At 39.7% G+C, this 25,180-nt stretch overlaps 1 protein-coding gene across 4 annotated transcripts in view; it reads left to right on the top strand.

Moving 5' to 3' along the window:
- The first annotated feature begins 2,591 nt into the window (after positions 1 to 2,591).
- KIF2A (kinesin family member 2A) overlaps positions 2,592 to 25,180 on the top strand; it is a 61,969-nt gene continuing 39,380 nt past the window's right edge. For 2 of the 4 annotated variants that reach the window (XM_081054594.1, XM_081054592.1), the window contains exon 1: positions 2,610 to 2,998. In XM_081054594.1, the coding sequence (XP_080910720.1) occupies positions 2,935 to 2,998 (64 nt within the window). In that variant the 5' untranslated portion in view covers positions 2,610 to 2,934. Of the gene's footprint in view, positions 2,999 to 25,180 lie in introns of all 4 variants that reach the window. The other 2 variants (XM_081054595.1, XM_081054593.1) reach the window with 2 other exon arrangements.

Here is a 25,180-nt window from a genome sequence, read left to right as displayed (position 1 = left end):
GATGCAAACATTGAGTGGAAAATTTCAGTAAGATGGTGTAGACAGGTACATTTAATCTGAGCTAGGACTGGAGCCAACTTGAGCCTCTGGTCTTCCCCAAAGGAGCAGGTAACTGGTTAAGGTGACTGCTGGCTTCTGCCAAAAACCTCACTCATTAGCCTGACAGCCTCTTTCTTGGAATAATCTCTTAAAGAGTATATACTAATGACACCAAAGCAGAGAATTTTTTTTTTTTAATCTAGGCATAATAAGAAGATCGGCTTGGCTGAATTATAACTATGCTTTTTTGAAAAGAAATGATGTATCAACTCAGGATAGGTCAACAGCAGCTACTATTAATAGGATATGATTTGATGGAAATCCTTGAGCAAGATTATTCTGTCAGTTAAGGTAGGATGGACTCGAGTGGGTAAAAGAATATAAACAAACCTGGTAAAGCTCTTGCTATCCTCTCAATTATGAGATGTCGAGGGCCAGAGCCAAACTTCAAAGTGTGTTTAATTTTATATCACTAGACATAAAATTCTAATTAATGATTTGAGGATTATAGTAGAGTCCTGGGTTATTTTTTATAGGATGATTTTACTTTGTTTTTTTTTTAACAGGCATTATACTCTATAAATATCAAAGCACTGTAACATTTTATTTAATTTGACCCTCACAAAAACTTTCTGTAGTTGGGAGAATGGAAGTTATTTTTCCATTTTTCCGGGCTCTTCAAAGAAATAACAGAGATTTCGAGCAGTTTTAACAAGTTTACTCATTGAACAAATGTCTGCGTACCTACTATGTGCCAGTCATTGTTCTAGTCAGAGTTGTAACTCTTGCTAATGCCAGAGCCGGAGTCAGCATTCTTGATGGAACCATAGGCACATGGCACTTATTTATGCCTACTCTTCAAGAGGCCACTTGTACACAAAGCCCAAGATGCAAGTTAAGGTAAATTCATATCCTGGCTGTACCCAAAAACATAAGCCTTTGGGTATGAGCTATCATGGAAAGGTTTTTGTGTTTGACAAGTTGGATGTGTCATATATTTTTATAGAGCAGGATGTACATATTTTTGAAATACTTTTGTATATGGATTAAAGGTTTACACTTCTTAATTACACAACCCACAGGGTGCAACGTATGTGTCAGCAACCATGATGAAACACATTTTATGAAGCAATTTTAAATTTAATAAATGTATAGCTTGATTTCTTTGCATTCTTTTAAAGAATTTGCAAGCAAATAAATAGATGCTTTATACCTCAGTCACAGAGACATCAGAGAATGAGATCTACAAGACAGGAGCTCAGAGTTCAGATAAAACTCCTAAAAACATTAAAAAAAATAAAGACTTGATTTAGCCAAATCTTATTTTGAAACATGTCTTGAAGTGAGATTTATAGTAATGTCATTTTTGGAATGTGAAAGAAGTTATTTTCTAAGTTGTCTACCCAGTGTGTTGTTTTTTTCACAGAAATTATTCCTAATGTAGAATGGATTTAAGAAACTGTCCTTTTGACAAGTATGCCTTGAGCATGTTTAAATTATAGATGAAGCCCGAGTCTTTTAATTTTTTTTTTTTTTTTTTGGTCTACTTGATAACTTACATTAGGTTGAAAACCCTAGGCATGTGCACTTAACGCACATATATAGTTTCCAATTTAAAAATTTTAAAGCTGTATATTTTTAGTTATTATTACAGGGATATTAACAATACCTAGAGAAAGTAGGGCCCGAAAAGCGTGTTTCCTCACGTCAATTTCCAATACTGGAAGCAAAAGGCGCACGTGTGGAGGTTTTCACGCAGGGCGGTACACGGTTTCCATGGTCCCCGTGCACGTGGCCTTCGGGGCTGGGCCAGGACCGAGTGTCTTGCTCTGTGTGTGAGATGTGGTCAGACTAGTCAAGTGACTGAAGAAAAGGCACATACCTTAGTGTCAACTTTGTGTATCTGCCCTCTGTCCTTGAATCATAGTTATTGGCTTTATGGGCCAGGGCGGATAAAGTCTGAGCCTACTGCAGGGGCAGGACACCAGCGAGGTGCGTCACTAATGGAACAGTCAAGGCAGCGCCGCCACAGGGTTTCTTTTTGAGTGGAGAGCAGTATAAAGCAAGGCCACGAGGAAGTGGATCCTCATTCCGACCGAGGATGGGTGACTGCTCAAAGGTGCTTCTTCCCTTCTTCCATGACTGGTTGGGAAACCTTGGGGCGGTTACTTGGGCCAGTCGCAATAGAGGCTGAGATCAACACTCGGAGATGAAACACTGAGCCCATGCTGTCAATGGTCGGCCTTCGGATTCACGTCCCTCTGCCCCGCTCTCCACTTGGAAAGCCCTGAAACAAGTGCCCTTAATCCACTCCGACAACGGAGCCAATTCAAGGACGCCAAAGACACGGGGAAGGCCCGTCGCGCGGGGTTCCCGCCTCTTCGAGGCCGCGCGCTAAAATCAAACTCGACGCCAGCTCCTTAGGGGCCGGGCGCGCGCTCCCCGCCGCTCCCGCCGCCCCGCCCTGGCCCCCGCCCCTCGCCCCGCCGCGGAGCTGGGCGGAGCCGCCCGGAGGCAGCTGGGAAAGGCGGGCCGGAGAGGAAGACACGCGAGAGGCGCGCTCCGCGCAGGCGCGCGGCGCCCCGCCCCCTCAGCGTCGGCTCCGGGCGGGCGGCGCGGGCCCTCCCACTCTCCCCCGCGCCGCCGGACGGCCCGGGCCGCCGCTTCGCCCCGACGCCCTCGCGTGTGCGTCCTCCCGCCGGCCTGCAGGCCCGGGTACTCTGCTTCCCTGCCTGCCGCTCCTCCTCGCGGCCCCGGCTCGTGTTCAAGCTGTCGCCCGGGCCGGCGCGGCCGCGGGCAACCGCTCCCCCTCCCACACCTACCCCGCCCCCTCCCCGCCTTTTCCGCCCTCCGGTCCCCCTCCCTCGGCCCGCCGCAGCCGCTCCAGATGAGGTGATGGCAACGGCCAACTTCGGCAAGATCCAGATCGGGATTTACGTGGAGATCAAGCGGAGCGATGGTGAGCCGCGCCGCCGCCCTGCCGGCCGGGCCCCGCGTTCGGGTTTGCACGGAGGGGACGCGGCCGCCGGCCACCTCATTGATTGACTCCGCGGGGCTGTGGGGGCGGGAAGGCGGCGGCCGCGGCGCTTTTGTGTGTGGAGTGTGTGTAAGTGAGGCGGGCGTGGGGTCCGGCTCCGGGCCGCTGCAGTGCCGGCGGGCGGGGAGCGGCCCTGCGGGGAGGCCGTGCGGGGAGGCCCGGCTGTCGCGAGCGGTGTGTGGGGGCTTGGGGCGGACGCAGTGCAGGGTCCTGGGCCGAGGGCCCCTCGCGGCTCCCGTGATCTCCATCCTCCCGGGGGAGTGGAGCTGGGGGCTGGGCGGGGGGGGCGCGCTTGGCGAGCGATGGGCCCCCCTCGCGTTCCACCCCGGCCTTTTCGTTTTCCGGCCTCATCTCCGAGGGGTGGGGGCCGGGGGCCGCGTGGAGACCAGTGGTTTCAGTACGGGGAGAACCGTACTGGTCAGAGGCCGAGGCGGAGGGACAAGGCCGTCCCCGTTGGCTTCAGCTGCCGGGCGGTTACCAGGCTTCTTCGGCTTTCGTTCCTCGAGAATGCCGCGCTCTGTTCTGCTGATCCCTTCTTTGGAAGAAGGATGCGGAGAAGAGCGTGCTCAGCCGTGAGCAAGGGTGGGGGAGCAATGCGAAGGGTTCGAGGAGCTTCGCAAAGGTGCTGGGACTGAAAGGGAAAGAGGGGGTGAGCTTAGTCCACGCGAGGCTCTACTTGGAGGGTTGGGGTGAGCGACTGGATGTCCCTATTTTCACACCATCCGAAGAGGTCACCGAGAGGAAAGTGGAAGACGAGGTGAAGATGCATGCCCAATTTAAGAAGAAGAAGGCCTTCGGCTTGATGATCTTTCTATAGGTTCCTCCTGGGGAAGAGGTTTTCTGTCACTAGCTTGGGGTGTACGCCAGAGTGAGACGCCAGCCAGGCTTGGAAATAATTTATATCGTAAAGGAGAAAGCGCATAACAGGGGATGAGTAAAATGTCATTCAGTCCAAATGCTGAGAGAATTAGAGGTGTGTACCATATATAGGTGTGCAGTGTTGGTGACTCCCTCTCTCGTGTACCCATACCTTGTATTTGTGGCTGATTTCTTATCCTCTAGCCTTGTCAGGAGTAATGTTGCTATCACATCCACACCCTCTTGGTTTCTACTGAGTTTAACCAAGTTATGTGACACTAGAGTGACTTTCACGTTATCTGTGTGATATATTGGAATATCCTATATAATGATTTTTTTCCCTTCATTTGAGATAATTTGTATTAACAACTGGAAGCATCCTTATCCTGTTTGTGAAAAGATAAATTATACCACTTTGAGCTTTAGATACCGATGACACTAGTGGGAAAGAGATGGCTCCTTTACTTGGGTTGGGGTTTCTGCATATTCTCTTCAAATTACTTTTCCTTAAACATTGCTATCACTGTCATTTCTGTCCTAGGTGAATGCAAGTTCACTGTGTACTTGGCAAAAGTAAGATTTGCATATTTTAAATTTGGGCGTGCAATAAAATATGCAAGTTCTTTACATTCTAAGCCTTTAAGTATGGTTATAGCTGTTACTGTAAAATCTATCAAAAAATACAGTACCTTAAGACATTGGAAAGGTTTGTATGCTTTTATTTTTTCTGGACTAACATCTTTTTATTGATTCTTTTGGAGTTGTAGGATAGAAGCTTTTAATACTCTCAGCTTTCACCTTCTTCCTATACCAGAAACCCAGGCATATGAGAGCTTTGTGTGCTTACATAAATGCTAGTAACCTAAAATCAGATTTCAAAGCAGTTTGCCCATGAGAAATAATGGAAGTCATCACACTGTATTATCCTGACCTGTAGTCATGTACAAATTCATGCACCTCAGATGCGTAGTGGAGTTGGTGGAAGGTAAAGATAAGTAGAGGACTTGAAAAGGATGATCATTTGCATTGGGTGGTAGTGTTTTACAGGAGAAATTAATGTCTGGGAGATTCCTCTCAAGCTTTCCCTTTTTCACTTTAAAAAAGCTGTTCTGTTTCCTCCCACTTCTATAGCAGATCTTTATTGGATCAAACACTAGTGGTTATTGTAACAAAAATAAACTTTTGTAGTTGGATGACCACTAGTGTAATGCCTGAGATAGTGGAAATTACATGAGCAAAGGAGGACCGGTCCAGGCTGCTATTAGCTGGGGCCTTGATGCTTGCTAATGGTGATCCTTATCCTTGTTTTAGAGCATGCTTCTTTCATCAGTGATACTCATGTATTAATAAAACATATTCCAAACGCAAATAGGTAAACTAAAATGGGCTTATTCCGATCTTTCAAGACCCTGCTCAAAACTAGGGTTTCCAGGCGGGAATTCCTGCCCATTCTCGGGAATTTTTTTCGCTTTTCCATTCCCACATCCCGAGAAAAGTTGGTCGGGAAATCGGGAAAATCGGCTCCTTGAACCCATGTGGTTGGTAGTATCGGTCGTCACTTTGTGGAAATGATTCATTGTGGAGAATAGAAAACAGTTCATATCTCGGGATTCTGGACCTGGAAAGCAAAAAAGACTCCTGAGAATGGGCGGGAATTCCCACCTGGAAACCCTACTCAAAACTAATCCCAATAAGTCTTCACTGGTTACTAAAACCAGATGGCAAGTCAGCCTCTAAATTCCTAAGTCATTCTGTATCATTCATGAGACAGCAGATTTCCTTAAGTATTAGTATTGGGGTATATTTCTCTTAATATTATGTTTCAAAGTACACTAGAGAAGGCATGGTGTGGAGAATGCAATGGAGGGATGCCAGGCCACCAACACCCTCTTCAACCAGGGTGTTATAAGATTAAAGTACTAATAGACTTTTAAATTCCCTGAATTCATCTGTGTAACCCCATGTGCCTAGCAGAGCTCCTTGCATGTAGTTTTTGAGTGAATCATTCATTATTGGATTTTGGGTTTTCACACATTATTTTAATTAACTATTTGGAGGAACTCTTATAGGAAGTGAGACCTTCCATCTGTGCTAATCCTGTGTTGCCACCTCTCTACTGTGGCCCCCACATTCCGTATGGGCCTTTCAGTTCAAGATCCCCAGTCTTGACTGAAATTGAGTGATCTGCTAAGGCATATCTGACTTTTCTAGTATCCTAAGGTTAGAAATGACAGGAGTTAGGCTTGGACTCCTGAGATTGTTCCCAGCCACAGGAGATAACCTGGTATGAAATGAGACTGCTTTCTAGAAATGGACACTCATGTATAATTCATTTTCTTGTATATGTGTTCCTATTATCTTTCTGATTCAATTCCTTTTTAGAATCCAGTGACTCTAAAAACTAAACTAAAATCTTACTGTTGTATAGCTAGATAGTCTTTATTGGGAAATTTAAAAAGTGCACTGTTAAAACATTTTTAAATGTTCTATAGTAGCTGTGACTACCCTTTGGGGACTAGGGGAGGAATGAGAAATGTTTCCAATGTTTGGAAGCTGCAATTAAGGCGGGATTGTTCTTTGGGGTTTTTAGTTACAGTATTGATGTAGGTGATCTGAAGAGAATCATAGACTATTTTAACCAGAAAAATCCTTGGAGTTAATGTAGTTCTCATTTTTATAAATGTGGGAACTGAGTCCCAAGCAACCATAAGTGACTTGTCAAGATTCATACAGCTTGTGTGGCATAGAAACCAGACTATCAAGAATTGTGACAGTAAAGAGAGAAGTCTCTGTTTGGAACCACATACAGCTTTCTACAGCCACTCCCCATCAAGATGTAGGGAATTGCTTCTCACTCATGAGAAAGCCACTAGAAAGCAGTGTTATAGAGCTGTATTGGAATGATCTGATAATAGAGTCAATGGAATTGTAACAGCTATATGTGATGTCAGAGGAATAGTAGATTGGGGGAGGAGGAGTTATTACTTTGTGACGGGTGTAAATGTCTGTTACATTGTTTTGTACACCTGAAACCAAAAAAAAAAAAAAAAAGGGATACTGTATAGTTCGAAGGTCACAAAACAAAATTGTGGGAGGAAAATATTTCTATTTCTTAATTAAACGTTGGTGGAAAAAAGAGTGCTTTAATTAAGCATCTGAAATCTAGGGGAAATTGACGATTTCAAAGGACACATTGGGAATTTTGGCGTTTATGACAGGCAATCTTTAGAAGAGATTTTAAATGGCCTGATTCTCTGTGTACTCTGCCCCATTTATTCTTCTACTATTAATTCTTTAACTTTACATGTCATTATATAGGAGTTTGGAGAATAGACTGAATTTAGGTAAAAAAAAAAAGACACACACAGTAATATAGTTGTTCTTTAGGTACAGTTACGTGACTGATGATGGAGAGGATGGGATGGGGGAATTTGTGGATTAATAATTTCCTTTTATATGGTGACTAGCATGATAATGGTTCTATATTATGTATTCTTTAGGCCTTCATAGTTTTCCAAACAGGTTATGTAATTGGATCTTCACAGAAAATGTGTGAGGTAAGCAGGGCAGGAAGGTGATAAATTCGTCATTTTATAGGTGAATCTGAGGTTGGATTATTCGACAAGATGACATGGTTAATAAGGGTTATAGCCTGGACCAAAAGTCCTTTCACTCCTAGCTCTCTCTTCAGTTGCTGCCAAATGTTTGCTGATGATGGTATGAAGTTGTATATTATGTGTACTTTTTTTGTTTTTGAGATAAAAGAAGCCCCTAAAGTAAGATTCTTTCCACTACTACCGAAGAGGCTCAGGAAACCTACAATTGATAACATTGCTTAAAACTTGCCAGATTAGTGAGATCAAATTGAATGCTGGCATTTTATTAACTATAAGGATTAAAGTTAAGCAAAGTGAGCCTCTATAAAGCCCTTTTCAGTAATCAGCCATTTGCTGGTTCCAGAATTACCACAGAATGCCAGGAATCTATATTCATTGCCCAGTTGCTTGATTCTCATGACAAAATTTTGGAACTCTGGGAATACGCTATGTGTCAACTTGTTTTATGTGTAATAATTTTTAAAAAGTAAAAGAAAATAGCAGAGTTAAAACTGTGTCCATTCAAATAGGGAAGGAAACCATGAATGTGGAAAATCCAGAATAGGATTCCTTGAGAGATATCTGGATTTATTCTTTCTAGTCACGAGTTTACTTGTCATTAAAATTACATTAATCTTTTGCAAAGCTTAATTCTTGGATTCAGCCACCCACTTTGCTTTTCACACCTTTGTCCTATAACCTAAAATAATCTTTTAAGGTGTTTATTTGTTTTGAGATCATAATTCTGAATAGATAAAATTAAGAATATTTTTTAAGTATTTTTTAAGCCCTGGGTAAAACGAATTTTCACTCTTAGGGTCCAGTAGTGGAGCAAGTACAGGTTAGGTTGCCCTTCCACCACACACCAACTCTTGATTAAAGTAATACTAATGATATTATGGTACCTAAATGAAAATAGACGTTAGAACCTCACCATATTAAACATATAAGTGGTTTATTACATGTAGTTCATGCTGTGCCATGTACTTAATATAGCGAACTAAATAAATTCAAGTTCATGGTCATTGGGATTTGTCTAGTGAAACTTTACACCGAATGAAATGGAGTATCATTTCATTGTTGGTTAATCTTAAATAAACTTTTGTTACTATCTCCTAAAAATAAAATGAGGGAAGGTGTCCCATTTTTAAAAGCCACGTTTCTAAATCTAGTTCTTGCCCTGGGCTTTCTCATTTTTGGTGCTATTTAGTTTTCTCACTACCTACTATAATCAAGCTTGCAGTTCAAATGGGCGTGAGGGTATTTTGGTGTATGCCTTAAATGAGTATGCCATATCACAAAATACCTCATATTTCTCTTTTCTTACTGCAGATTTAACTAAATGCACTTTTATTAACAGCCTATTACATGTCACACATTCTAATAGGTGTTGGATATACATAAAAGAATAAAGTACACACAATTCTTGCATTAAAAAGCAAATAAATGATTGGTATATAGTGTGATTTGTACTGATAGAAGTATGTCATTTTGTGTGTACATTATCACCACCTCCCTTTTTAGGTTAGGCTCTTTAGTTAGACTCCTGAACTTATGAATCTTCTGGATAGAATATATGTGTCATACATGCTGCTCCTCTCACCCTGTCTGCCGGTAACCAATATCCGTTATCCCTCATGGCATACTTTCCTGATAAACCCATATTCAGCCTCACAATTCTTAATACAGCACACCACCAGTCCTGGTAGCCCCTGTCAGTCAATTGAAATTGGCATTATTTGTCATTACTGGCCTATTTTCTATTCTCTAATACCCATATGAATTTCACCTTTATAACTTTTAACTGGTTTATTCAGTTTTAAATTACTGGCCGAGCAGCACCTGGCAGCAGCTTTCTCTCTAGATATCTTGGGTTAGTATGCTTGTAAACACAGGAACCAAGGAAGGATTCAGTTGGTGCGTCTGTGTAATTTGGGAAAAACTTTCCCACACACTGTGGCCAAGGAACTGTAAGTATCAGACACCTCCCTGGGCTATATATTTTATTTTCAAAGACTTTTTCTCCAGGTTTTTATTGATTTCGGCATTAATTTTTAACTAGAGTTCATCTATAAAAGTTTTTTGTAAAGGAAAGACAAGATCAGGATGGGACATACTGAGGTAAAATATACCAAGTGACTGCACTATGCAAAGTACTCTATACGAAGGATGATCCTTTTGGTTACAACTCTTGGCCAGCAGCTATCTACTCAGCCTCATCCAGATAACTTGTATCTTCCATACTGCCACTTGAATTTTGTTTCTTCCTTAAAAAGTGAATCCAGGTGTTACTCTTGCTACCTAAAGGGTTTTAACATTTGTGACCTTATAAGCCAGTTGTTTTGCTAAATGTATAGTATGCAGTATCTTGTTTGATTGTCATGACAACCCTGTAAGGTAGATGGTGTATCATCCTTATTACAGAAGAGGAACCAGGAACCCTATGCTCAGAGTATATACACTGCTGGTAAAGTGTTTAAGCCTTATGAAGGGCCATTTCAGATATTTAAATTACACGCATTAGTCAAGGCTATCTGGTAAGTGTATTTTAGGGATGTGGGATATGGATATATTTAGAGAAATGTAGTTGTGGCAGTTCTGTTTCTAGGCTGGGTAGACTCATTAAAATCACCTGTGGGGCTTTGGAAAAAACCCCCAAACAAACAATCCCCGTCCCTATCACCACCAATATCTGGCTCCTTTGTCTAGAGATTCTGTTTCACTTGGTCTGACATGGAGCCCAGACATCAGTATTTTATTTTTAAACATCTCGTATACTGGCAATTTCATTGTGCACCTAGGGTTGTGATCTATTATTTTAGAAAAAGTAGCATCTCCTAACAGTGATCTATCAACATTTCATGGAAAGTGAAGTTTAAATAGTGGGAGGAAGATGACCAGTAGATTGCCTTGGGGGAAGGAGGCATTCCATGCATATGGCACTACATGTGGTAGGCCCCTGAGCTAGGGTTGGAGGGCTTGTCAGGTAAAGGGCATTTAAAACAGACAGATGGGAGGGTGATAGATGAGGGAAAAAAGGAAGGAGGGATAATCTAGGGCACCTTATTAAAGACTTGGGAACAAAGGTAAGGTAAGGCATCTTGGAATGAATTTCTAGGACACTTGGAAACTACTGCGGCACTTAATCTCCTAAAAGCAGTAATAGGAGTTAGCTAGTGATTAGTGATAGATTAAGAAAGTAGTCCTGAAAAGGAGAGGTAGCATGGATAAGATTACATCAGTCTAGGAGGGTGAGCAATGATTAAGGAACAGATGAGATACAGAACACTGCAAACACAATTGATGTTATATGGTTCTGATCACTTGTGCTGAATAAAGGACTGATGGGTTGAAAGGAATGGACTTAACGTTTGGAAAGTCTGAGTGTAGATTATAAAGTCTCTTCATTTCTGCTTAATCAAGCTAATCCTATTCATGAATACACTATAGAGAGCTGTAGAGCTTGTGTATAATGTAATATCAAAGAGAGCATCCAACTCGGACTGTTTATAGTTTTCGCCCTAATACATGGATGTGGTGTAGTGAGGCTAAGGTGTGAGTCATTTACAATAAATGTTTATATGTTGATCAGGAATTTACTTAGACTGTAACTACCTGCTTTGCCTGCTTAAGAAGACTCATACTGTATGAGCCAAGACCCTCTTAGAATTTCTGGAAGGGAATGGGAAGGAAAAACAGTACTTAAAGGATCTGGCTTCAGCTCTTTAAGGGGTGAGGGGTTTTGATTTATAAAATGCAGCTGCTCTCCTTTACTTTTCCTTTGCTCTTATTTTTGGCCTAATTTTTTCTGCTCTGGCTTTTGCCTTCCCTTTTCATCTTAAAGATTCTGAATGTCATTTTGGCATTTAGAATCTCTTAACTGCTATTTGCAAATCAGGACTTAAAAAAAGGTAAGTGACAGAGCACAGTGGATTTTTAGGGCCGTGAAATTATTCTGTGTGATCCTGTAATTGTGGCTACGTGTTACACATTTGTCAAAATCCAAGCAAGACACAACACCAAGAGTGAACCCTAGTGTAAACTATGTATGGACATTGGATATTAATGATGTGTCAATGTGGGTTCGATTTTAACAAGATACCTCGTGTGAGATGTTGATGCTATGGGAGGTTATGGGTATGTGGGAGCAGGAAATATATGGGAAATTTGTATCTGCCCAATTTGGCTGTGAACCTAAAACTGCTCTAAAAATATAAATCTGCTTTAAAGGGGGATGTGTGCAAACTTTACTAGGTTGTTAAAAGTCAAAGCTACACTTGAAATAATGGACCAATGAATGACAATAATTGATAATTTAATAATGAGGATCAACCATATAGGGTTGCGATTAAGATAAATTTTTCTCTTTTTGTTATGCATAGCCTATTGGCTAATATGAGAGATTTGGGGTTTGCTGACAAAATTTGTAAATGAGCTATAATGCAACGAGAGGATTCAGATATGCATAGCCACCTTCACCCCATTGCTTTACTTCAGCCCACGGACATTTGAGGTTATAATACAGATGCCATGACAAATGTCCAGTTTGTCTAGAAGCATCATCCCTGAGATCACCCAGGGTTGAATTTAAACTAATTTTTTTTGAACTATAGGGAATTCCTGCTGTAAGATGTGCACATGAAATTAATTATGTGTCATGTCATGAAATGTGAGTTGGGAGTACAAACAGCATTAAACTTTTTTGGTAGTATTTTTAAGCCTGTAGTTTACTATGGACTACTAAAGAGAAATGGATGTAGTGATTTGATTTATCTATATGATTTTTAGGAAATGGGAACAAATTAGAGGCACTGATTAGTAAGGTAAGTCTTAGAATTTAACTATAGATAGCTCTTTTATGAAATACTGCTGTTGATCAAAACTTGCTTATCTTTTTACAGTGAGAAATTTGATTTGTCCAAGGTCATACATAAAATAAGTAGAAAATGAGATTAGAACAAATTGTCTGCCTCTAAAGCCCTCTGCACTCCAATTCCTTTAGAATTCTTTGTGTGCTGTGGATGTTCCAGGCATTGGAAGTCAGTACATTAATGAAATAAGGCGTTCATTTTACTTTCTATGGTATAGATTGCCTTCAGGTGTTTTTGTTAATCCTACTAGCATATGCTGCACGACCATTATGTGTCCCTTCATCTGATGCCCTTGAGAGACTAGATATAGGACTTTTTCCTAGAAAAGGTTATTATTATGTCAGTTACAACAGCATATTAAATAGCTGTTGCACTCAATGCAAGTGCTCTGTGGCTTTGTAATTTCTTTTGAAAAAGAAAGTCTGGTCTTTCCCAGTCTCTCTGTCATTGCCTGAGTTTAGAACCTCCTTGCTCACAGGACTTTCAGAAGTTTAGATAAGTACATACACTATCATGTGAAAGGACGCTACTTATTAGATGAGCAGCTATATTGTCAGAAAAATACAACAGATTATAGCAACTCGCTGAGTCCTTTGGCATAATTGACAAATTTGGGGGCCTGTCTAGGTTCAGTGATCATTAGTTTTATAGAACTGTTGTATGAGCTTGTTTCGGGAATAATATATGGGTTGCATTTTTACTATTTTCTCCCAGTTACAGCTGATAATTGAGAGTTGGCTACAACATGGCCCTAAATACTATATATATATTTTCTTGGTGTGCTCTTTGGGGTGTGGTTTTATTAACAGAGCCATACATTGCTTTTAATCTTATATGCTCTTTTGGGTTTCATTAAGAGCCATTTCTTAACGAAATTAAAAGTAAATCAAACTTTTGTTTTCCTCCTACCAGTCAGACCTCTCCTTAACCTTTGCAGGTGCTTTTTCCTCTCTCTTGTCTAAATGTTAGTGCTCTTCAGGACTTGGTCCTAACTGCAGTACTTCTCACACGGTATTCTCTCTCCGGGTGAACTAAATGTTTCCCTTTAGCCCAGGCTGGCTGCAGACATGTACTGCTTGTGTATCTAATGGATTACCCCTTGGCTGTCAAATACCTCAAATTCAGCATGTCCAATATTGAACCCATCATCCACTCCCCAAATCTACTTCTTCGGTGTCTCTCATTACTTTTATTCATACCATTGCCCCAAATCAGAAACCTAAATGTCTTCTTTGAATCCTTAACCTCGTATCCTATCAAGTTCTCTTAATTTAACTGCGGAAGTACTTCTTCAGTCCGTACAATTTTTCCATCCCTCCGCTATAACTTTGGTCAGGCTAGAATTATGTCTTGCCTGTGTTGCAACAAATTCCTAATGGGTTTCTCCACCTTTGTGTAGATTACTCATGCAGAGTACCCTTTCAGACGTAGAAATTTGCCCCCTGATCATCTGTTTAAAACTTTTTGATCACTTTCTCAACCTCTATTGCCCTTAGGGTGAAGCTCAACTCTAACTTGTAATAGCTTACTCTAGACGCTGGACAATCTGACCTCCCTCTCTACTTTCATTTCTTACCACTTATTTGAGGCACTCCAGGCACCCTGAACTCTTAGAACACTCCACTTCTACCGAATCTAGCTTACTGCTGTTGCTCCTTTTTGCCTCTATTAAACATTCCATTCTTCTTTGATTATTAGACTAGGCTGGGTTCCCTGCTTTATGTTTTCCAAGCTTTCTCTGTTGACTCTGTCAAACACTTCATGGGGTTCTGTTATCTGTTTTATTGTCTGGTCAGACTCAAGTTCCTAGCACAGGGCCTCTACATGCCTAATTATCTACCATGTTTCCCCGAAAATAAGACCTAACTGGAAAATAAGCCCAGGCATGCTTTTTCAGACTGACATTCCCCTGAACATAAGCCCTAATGCATCTTTTGGAGCAAAAATTGATAGAAGACCCGGTCTTATTTTCGGGGAAACACGGTATTTGCTGAACCAATGATTACATGAACTTCTAGCTGTGCTGTTCTTTCACTACTTTCTTTCCTTTATTTGTTTATTTATTTATTTAATTTATTTTTTAATTGGGGAATATTGGGGAACAGTGTGTTTCTCCAGGGCCCATCAGCTTTAAGTCGTCGTCCTTCAGTCGAGTTGTGGAGGGCGCAGCTAACCGGCCTGTGTGAGAATTGAACCGGCAGCCCTGTTGTTCAGAGCTCGCGCTCTGAGCCCTCCGGCTGCCCCTCTTTCACTACTTTCTATTCAAATTTTGACATTCTGAAAAAAACTGATTGGTGTTCATACTCCAATCATCAAGAGTACGGCATGACAAGGTGTGTGTCATTGCTTTTAATATACATGTTTAACTTTGTTTTTAAATTTAATTACCTGTTTTGAACAGTAGTATAGTCCCATGCTTAATAATTAAGTTCCAAAAGGGTATGTATTGGAAAGTCTCTATCCTCCTGCCCCCAAGCTACCTGGTACTTCTCCAAAGAGATACCAGTATTACTAGGTTCTCCTATATTCATGCAGAGGTATTTGTTTTGCATTGTGAATCAAGCAAATGGGTGTTTGTGTATGTGTATCTATACAGATATGTATAAACATAGCTTTTCCCTACTGTTGCTGTATTGTACACATTGGTACTTCTTAATTTTTTTTCAGTTAATGGTATCTTGGAGAACCTTTGAGTACGTAAGTAATGGCCTCATTCTTTCTCGTAGCTATATTGTATTAGTGATTAAATATTACCACAATTGTGCTCTCAATCTGTAGCCACGATGCAGTCGATACTGTATTGAATAATCTTGAACTTTTGTCATTTCTTGCATGCGTAACTATCTGTAGAATAAAGTCCTAGAGTTAGAATCTCTGGGTCAGAGAATTGTGTACTTTTAATTTTGATAGATCTTGCCAATTTGCTTCCATGGAGTATGCGAATTCACCTTCCTACCTGTAAAGTGCCTGTTTCCTCATAGCCTTGTCCACACAGTATGCAACATACGTTTTTTAGATTTGCTGGCTTGGATTATGGAGTTCATACTGTGCCTGTAGAATGTTTTTTCCTGAAGTTAAACGGCCCATAAAAAGTAACATGTTTAATTTATAAAGTGTTTATGAGGTCTAGATATATAATGAAAACCTTTTAAGTGCTAGTGTTGATAGCCAATATAGAAAAATAAGGTATCGTGTTATTTCTGATGAGGAAAAAGTGATTTTTTTAATTAAAAAAAATTTAAAATAAGCATTATAGTTTTTAACTTAATAACTTGAACGCCCTTACTAATAGATTGGGATTTTTTCAAACTCTGAACATAGTTTAATAAATTATGCTATGATTATTTCTGTATTTCTATCAGTTTATAGTTGGTTCACTCACTTAAGTAGATTGCCTCGTTATTGAGGCCAGAATTGATAAACTTAATCTCTTAAAGCTGGTTACTTCTGTTCTTTAACTGTTCTATATTTCCTTAATTCCAGGACATTTTTCAAAACACCAGCCTTTTATTGGAAGGGTGCATGTTGTGTGTGTTCATTCAACCAATATGTATTGAATACCTTAAGGCAATGTACTAGCTATTGAGGATACAGCAATGGGGGGTGAGACCAAATATCTGTGTTCACATGGCGCTTTCCTTTTAGTGTAGGAAGTGGAAGATGCATAGCTCTGCCACCCAGTAATTTGTTCTTTGGTTAGTGGAGAGAAACCAAACCAGCATGTTTGTAGTTGAAGGGAAGAAGCTGGAGGGATGAGAAGAGACTGAAAATAAAGAACAAGGAAAGATTATCAGTATATCAAGATTTTGGAGGACATGGAACAGATAGATGATCCTTTACATGACCTTTCAGCTTCTTACCTTCCTGTCTCATCTCTCACACTTACCTCCTTGCTCCCAGTGTTTCTTCTCACTGGCCCTTTCTTAGTGAACTTTCTCACTTCAGAGCCTTTGCACAAACTGCCATTCACCTAAAACTTCTTGCCCACTCTGCCTGACTGCATTTTTGCTTTTAGTTCTCAGCTTCAATATTATTTCTGTACTTGTTCAGAGGGATTTTGCCTGGCTCTCAAATCAAAATTTGATCTCTCTTACTCTCTTTCAGGACACTTTACATTTCCTTAAACGTTGTCACACTTTGTAAGTACAGATACTCTTCAACATAGGGTGGGGTTATGTCCCAATAAACCCATTGTAAGTTAAAAATATTGTAACCTGAAAATGCATTTAATACACCTAACCTACCGAACATTATAGCTTAGCCTGGTTTACCTCAGATGTGCTCTGAACACTTACGTTACCAGGACACAACCCCGTAGAAAGTGGAGGAGGATTTGAATTGCCTTCCTCTTCTTACCAGAAGAAGAAGACATAGATGGGCATTTTGTATACATGATGATGTGCAAAAACGCAAAACTCCTATCCACAAAAGATTGGCAACACAGTTCACCGTAGAGTGTTGGTCGTTTACCTACTGATTGCATGGCTGCCTGGGAGCTGCCGCGCATCCCACTGCGCAGCCTCCTCAGCAGCATACAGCACGTTGCTAGAGCGGGAAAAGGTCAAAACTTGAAGTATGGTTTCTACTGAATGTGTATCGCTTTTCCACTATCATAATGTCAAAAAATCATAATTCAGACCATAGTAAGTTGTGCACCATCTGTGTATATTTATTTCTGTGATTTTTTTTTTTTTGAAGGCACAGACCTTGTCTGTTTGGTTCTCTATTGTAAACCTAACATCTAATATGGTGCCTGGCACGTAACAAGCATTCATTGAATATTGACAGTATGAACTGTGAGCTTATCATCAGTGATGAATAGATTATCTGTGTCCTCACATCCTCAGCAAGTTAGATTTTCAGACACCTTTTCAGGAGGTTGGGAGGGGGAAGACGGATGAATAGGCAAAACAAAGTTTTTAGGGCTGGGAAAATACTGAGTATGACACTGTAATTATGGATACATGTCATTATACTTCTGTCCAAACCTGTAGAATGTATAACACTAAAAATGAACCATAATGGGCTTTGAGTGGTTATGATATATGAGGTCGACAATTAAGTTCATGAATTCATCCTAGAAAAAGTGCTACACACCTCATTACTGAATATCACTATGGCGACTTTCAAAGCACTCCCCTTGGGAAGCTATGCACTGACGCCAGCACCTAGTCCACCCTTCAAAGCAATTTTGGAACTCTTTCTGGAATGGCCATCAGAGCTGTCGTCATATTACCCTTGATGTCCAGAATGTCATCAAAATTTCTTCTTTACAATATTTCCTTTACCTTCGGGTAAAGAAAGAAGTCATTGGGGGCCAAATCAGGTGAGTGGGGAGGGTGTTCAAATACAGTTATCTGTTTATTGGCTAAAAACTCCCTCACACACAGTGTTGTGTGAGCTGGTGCATTGTCGTGATGCAAGAGCCATGAATTGTTGGCAAAAAGTTCAGGTCGTCTAACTTTTTCACACAGCCTTTTCAGCACTTCTGAATAGTCAACTTGGTTAACTGTTTGTCCAGTTGGAACAAATTCATAATGAATAATCCCTCTGATACCAAAAACGGTAAAACAACATCGTTGCAACAAGTTTGTGAACTTAATTGTCAGACCTCGTGTGTCATTGCAGGTTTATCAGTTGTTAACCAGTGTGCTACCCCGTTGGGGATGTCGGTGAGGGGGGAGGCTGTGCATGTGTGGGGGCAGGAGCCGTGTGGGAAATCTCTGTACCTTCTGCTCAGTTTTGCTGTGTAGCGAGGCTAAAACTTTCTCTAACAAACAACAGTGCCGTGTCTTAGGAATTTATGCAAGAGAAATGAAAACATCTGTCAGTACAACAACATATACATAAGTGTTCATACCATTATTCCTAATAGCCAAAAGGTGATTTTACTATCCACTAACAAATAAACAAATTGTGGTCTATTCATAAAATGGAATATTACAACATAGACAAACAATGAAAAGATTAGCTTAGTGAAAGTAACCAGTGGCAAAAGGTCATGTAATATCATTCCATATATGTGAAATGTCGAGAATATGAAATCTATAGAGACAGAATGTAGGTTAGTGATTGCTTTTGACGGTGGTGGTGGGATTGTTGGAGAAAGACAGAGTGATAGCTAAAGGATACGGGTATCTTTTTGAGGTGATTAAAAAGTAAAAATGACAGTGGTGATGGTTGCACATATCTGTGAATATGCTAAAAGCCATTAAATGATATATTGTAAGTGGATGAATTGTATGTTATGTGAATTATATCTCAATAAAGTTGTTTTTTAAAAATCTTTTCTTAGGCAAAATGGGGAATTGTTATTTAAATTTGCATTATTACTAGTAAAAGTGAACATTATCCTTGTTTTCTTTTTTGTTATAGTACTTTTGTCTATCTCCTCTTACTTTTAAAAACTGTTTCCTTGGACTTGATTGTTATTTGAGTTCTCTTCCTACTTCTTGAGCTATTTTTAATCCCCTTTCTAAGTTCTTGTTTCTTGTCTACCTCTTAAATGTTGGTGTTTCCCAGAGTTCCATCATTGGCCCTTTTCTATTTCCCTGTGTTCTCCCTTGTTACTGTGACCTACTAGTTTTTAATTGAGATGTAATTCACAATTAAATTGTGAAGATGTAACATTATAAAATTCACCATTTTTAGGCAACAAAAGCAAAAATAAATGGGGCTACATCAAACTACAAAGCTCTGCACAGCAAAGGAAACCATCAACAAAGTGAAAAGGCAACCTACAAAATGGGAGAAAACATTTGCAAATCATGCATTTGGATAAGGGGTTAATATCCAAAATATATAAAGAATTCCTGACTCACTGTTATTCTCTCCTACCCTTTCCCTATCATATTTCTTGGTAATTGCAACGTTCATATATAGATGATCCATCCAAACCCCTACCCTCTCCGAACTTGGAACTTCTTTCTTTCCTTCCTTTCAATGAGCTTGCCCTTGGCCTTATTCACTATACCCTGACATCTCCATGCCGTGTCTCCTTAATCTCAGTTTTTAAGCATCTCATTTTTCAGTCACCACTCTGTCGTTCCAGCATATTCTGTCTAGTATCCTGACTCCACTAATTTTTTGACCCCACCAGTATTTTGTAAGCCTATTACTTTTCATTTCTTATTCCCCCTTTTATGTCCTCACTTGCTACCTTATAAGCCGTGCCTTATACAAGGTTGGACAGTTAAGTTAGTGAACTTGTTGCAATGATGTTGCTAACCTTTTTTGATATCACAGGGATTATTATGAATTTGTACCAACTGGACACTTAACCAAGTTTACTATTTGGAAGTGCTGAAAAGGCTGCATGTAAAAGTTAGACAACCTGAACTTTTTGCCAACAATTCGTGGCTCTTGCATCACGACAATGCATCAGCTCACACGGCTCTGTCTGTAAGGGGATTTTTAACCAGTAAACAAATAACTATATTGGAACACCCTCCCTACTCACCTGATCTGGACCCCAATGACTTCTTTCTTTACCCGAAGATAAAGGAAATACTGAAAGGAAGACATTTTGATGACATTCAGGACATCAAGGGTAATACGATGACAGCTCTGATGGCCATTCCAGAAAGAGTTCCCAAATTGCTTTGAAGGGTGGACTAGGCACTGGCGTCAGTGCATAGCTTCCCAAGGGGAGTGCTTCGAAGGTGACCGTAGTGATATTCAGCAATGAGGAATGTAACACTTTTTCTAGGATGACTTCGCGAACTTAATTGTCAGACCTCATATGTATACATTCTACTCCCTTGTCCCTCTCTTGATTGGTAAACCCCCAGATCACTCCTTTTGTATGTTTTATTTTATTTCATTTTATTTTATTTGTTTTAAGGAGGGCGCAGTGCACAGTGGCTTATGTGGGGTGAACTGGCAATCTTGGTTTTATTAAGCACCATGCTCTAACCAGCTGAGCTAACCAGCCACCCTCCTTTATGTATTTTAAACCTCCTCGCCCTTTCTTGATTGTTTAAAATGGATTGGAGGGGGCACAGTTATGCTGACTGATCACAATTTAAATTCATACTACTTTCCTTGAATGAGTAGTCATGGCTCTAGCTCCTTCATTCTTTCCTAGCTGATTTTTCTCAAAATTCTTAGTGTTGATTTGCTCTCCCATGCTCTGCAGATGACCTTGCTTGCCATTTTACTACTCAGAAATAAAATCAGCCAGAAAAGAACTACAAGTCTACCACATCTACCCAGTTATCAGTATCTGCACCCCTAACTCTGCCTTCCTTTGCCATGCACAAACCCTTTCTGTTCCTATTTTAGGCCTTTTTCCTTCTCTTGTACACTAGATTTTTATACCTTTTACCTCCCCAAAGGTACCACTTCAATAGTTCTCTCTTTGTGCTGTATCATCAATATTTTCTTCTTTATTGAATCATTTCCATCAACATACTGGAATGCTATTATTTCTTCCATCTAAAAGAAAACAAAACCTTGATTCCACTTTGTTTTAGGCATTGCTCTTAAATTTTACTTGGTTTGTTAACAGCGTTTGACACAGTTGTCTCACTCTCTTCCTCGAAACACCTTCTTTCCTTGGGTTCTTGGACTCTCCTCTCCTGATTTTTCTTTTTCTCTGGCAACTTCTTGATCTGTGCTGGTAACTCATCTCCTTGACCTCTGCATTGAAAACCAGGACTTCTACCCTCATTCACTTGATGATCACACCTACTTTCATTGCCTTAAATACTATTTATATTTAGTTTTTCCAGCCCCTTTTCATTATTGTTCCTCTCCAAATAACCATTTTAAACGTGTTTTTTTCCATAATCACACCCTCCCGCGAAATTTTATGTATCCGTTTTTTTTGTTGTTTTTTCCACCTGCTTATCATCCTCCCTCCCCTTTGGCAACCAGCAGCTTGTCCTCTATAGGTCTGTTTCTGTTTTGTTTATTCATTTGTTTTTTTAGATTCCACTTATAAGTGAAATCATAAGTATTTGTCTTTGTCTGACTTATTTTCCTTGGCATAATACCCTCTAGGTCCATCCATGTTGTCTCAGATGGCAAGATTTCATTTTTTTATTGCTGAGTAATATTCCTCTGTGTGTGTGTGTGTGTGTGTGTGTGTGTGTGTGTGTGTGTCTATGCCATATCTTTATCCATTCATCTGTTGATGGACCCATGAAATTTTAATATCACATATACTGTGTATTTGTTTGTGTGCTATGGCCCTTTGGGGGGGAGCAGAAACCATTATAATACCTAAACTCTGCCCTTCCAAGTTGCTGATTTTTGCAACTGAAGCTTTTATCTTCAACCTGTACTGTCCCCATTATATCAGATATATACTGTATATATAGAGATACTGAGGTCTCCACTAGATATCTTGGTGGTATCTCAAATTTAAATGTACAAAACCAAACTCATAATCTGACTTTAGCATGTCTCTCCACAGTGAGCTTCTATGGCTCTACTTTTCTTTGTATACCTTTTGCTTCAGCCACACTGAATTTGCTGTTCCATATTTTACCCTAGCGGTAAAAGTGCTTAAAGGAGTGATCATCTATTCTCTTAATCTACATTGACCAGGCATTGAAAGTAGAAATTTCTCTGGCTCAGAGTCACTACGCTGATAGGCTTCCACAGGTAGAGTGGAACAGACATTGTGATGACAAATTCCTGGGGGGAAGTAGTGACATGACATTCAGCAGGTGAGATTTTGGCACAAGGCAGGGAATGTACCTTATTCATCTTTGTATTCCTATTGCCTGATCATGGCGTTTGCCATTTGAAAGAGGATGTATTAATCTGCCTGGGCTGGATAACAAAATACTGTAGACTGGGTGGCTTAAACAACAGACATTTATTTCTCACAGTTCCAGAGGCTGGGAAGTCCAACAAAAATCAGAGTGATGGTTAATAGGGTTCCTGGTTAGTTCCTCTTCCTGTCTTGCAGACAGCTGTCTCCTCACTGTGTCCTCACATGATAGAGAGACATTATCTTCCTCTTCCCCTTACAAACCCATCATGAGGGACCTGCTCGCATGACCTCATCTAAGCTTCCCATCTCCAAACACCATCCCATTGGTGTTCAGGACTTGAACATATGAATTAGGGGCGGGAGGATACAATTAAGTCCATAGCAAAAAAGTTATGGGTCAATGTTCTGAATCTGCATTGCTATTCAAGACCACGCAACACAGTAATGCACAAAGGAACGAATTTTTGTGTAGTAAAGAATATGACTTTTAAAATTCATTTTCAGTGACTAGTTTAACGTACTAGTATGACCAACCTGAGCATTTTCAATTAAGATTTCCTCTATGTCTAGCAGTGTTATTTTTCATATTTAAGAGTAGGTATCATTAATATTTGGCTTAGATTGGCATTTCCCGTATTCTTCCTTTTCTGGTGACAAAATATTTTTTTAGAATATGTGTTTTTGAAAATCACTTATGATGTGTTTATAGCCTTTAAGGTTTCCAGGGAAGCCGTTCCGTTATACTGGAAGACAGAAAGATAAATCAGCTAGCATTTCAATACTAGGGATTTTTTTCTTATTAGTGTTGGCATATGCTGCAGTTTCTCTAGACAGTATCAAGTTTCTCTTAAGTGTTATAAAGTAAGATTCATCTCAGTAGAATATTCAGATGGCTTAGCCTCTTTATCAGTGAGGTTTTTTTTTGTGTTTTGTTTTAAGATTCTCATGTTATCAATCAGCTTGGTATCCTCATTACCATGTCTGCAACTTTTACTAAACATTTATTGCACCCAGTCACCTGAATTCAGGCTTTAAATTCTCTCATGAGAAAGTTAGGAGGGTAGCTGTAAACCAACTGGAATAGCTGAATATTTTAAAATGTTTTTGGCAGCTATTTGAGTTACGTTTAAATTTTGTTAGTAGATATATGTACAAGTCTGCATTGCCTAGGATACTGCTTTTGAGAACTGTTGAAAAACATTCCAAAAGATCCCTGTCTCTTGTTAGGGTGTATTTAAGCGTAAGAGAAGAGGATATCTACGTGTAGTTATGAAAAGGTCACAGAATTGCACAGCTGTATTGGTTTGGAGTTCCCTTTGGAATAAATAAGAATTTAAGCCAGGGAGCAATGAGATAGCATTGCTCAATATATCCAGCAGAACATCTGTGAAAGGCAGTTCTCGAAATTTGGGATTAGTGTTTACTTTGGCAGCACATACAGTAAAAAAATTTGGGCTATCAACAACAACATGTTTGTTTAATACCACTTGTAAAATTCTGTAGTATTCTAGATAGCAAATATTTTACTCCTCAAGAAATGAATAAAGATATGTTTCAGATATTCTATCACCTGGGGGAATGTAGATGTGAAGAATGGCTTTTTAATTAAAATGTGTTGAGATTTATTTAGTTATTAACCTTTAGTTAAACTTTATGAAGTTTTTTAATGCTTTTCTTACATTTTCAGTATTTTAGTAGGAATCCTAATCATATCACTTATTATGATATTAGAAATGCAGTTTTTATGTTCTTTTTTAAGTGATTTTGAAGTTTTTAAATCTTCTCTTGTCCCAACCCCAAATATGCAGAATATCAGGAAACTGCAGTGATTTAAAAAATTTTTATGGGCTCATGGCCCCTTTATGACACTTTTCTTATTAACCTTGTGCACATTCAGGATGGAAATTTTCTAAATAACTGCATAACTGCACAATGCACTCTTCTAAATGATAATTCTGCTAAATTGTTAGTGTGCAGTGGTTTGGTCATCAAAAAAACCCCCAACAAGATTTGAAGTTTTCCTGTCACCCCAGAGAAACTGAGCACTATTAATTTTTTAGTTCCCTTTTCAAAACAATGGACAGAAGAGGTAAGAATTTGAAAATTTGTAGTGTGTTTACAATATGAATAAAGTTCGTCTCATTTCTAAGTTGTATTCATGAAAATTCTTTGCCATATCAGACCCATTTTTCTCTTGTGTCACAATTTGAGCTTTGTTTAAAGTCTAAGAAGGGAAATGCTAGAACTTTTAAAATTTAGTTATAAACAGTAACATCTTAACGTGATAAACCAAAACAAAAAGGTCTCTCTGTTTGACAAAGTCACATTCCCCCGGGATTTACTAAACAGCAGCAGCACTGTTACCCGGTCAGCTGAGGCGTTATTTATGTCCTTCTCTAATGGCTTCTTGTTCCAGCAAAGTTATTGAAGAAGGTGTGACGCCTACATCGTCCTCATTAAGGATTCTTTTCATGGCCGCTTAGATTACCTAACAAAACCTGGGTATCGGAGTTTGGGAGTTTAACTTCTGCTGTATCACCTGTAATGATCTCCAACAAATCACCAGATTATTTTCTGTCCTCATTTACTGGTCAGTGGCATCTAGAAACAGATTGACGTTTACTGTTGGACAGAATATAAATAATGAATTCTAAACTTTGAGGTAGTTGGCAAGACAAGAAGTAATCTGTGGATATTACTGCGCTGTTAATGTTTTTCATTTTCTGAATAATGCTTTTAGTAATGTCCTTTGATTGTCATAGTTAGTCTTTCAATTTTAAAGCACCATTTTGGCAATCTTCATTTTCCCAACTTTTTCCCATTGGATTATTTTCATATTCCTCAAGGAGCGTCCTTTTAGGAACTTTTTAATAAGATGAAGAAAAGTGTAAGTTTTAAAAGACAGATTTAAAACAAACCTTACAACAAAAGCTAATTAACATAACATGTTTGGCGTGACTACTTGGAAAGATGCACGCAAATTTTTGAGTTTGCGTTCTACACTGGCACTTGGTTCTTATAACAAAATATACAGTTGATTTATTTTACTAGAGTA

This window comes from Rhinolophus hipposideros (assembly GCF_964194185.1).
Source record: "Rhinolophus hipposideros genome assembly, chromosome: 7".
In the NCBI taxonomy this organism is placed as follows: domain Eukaryota; kingdom Metazoa; phylum Chordata; class Mammalia; order Chiroptera; family Rhinolophidae; genus Rhinolophus; species Rhinolophus hipposideros.
This window is presented reverse-complemented; position numbering and strand designations above follow the sequence as displayed.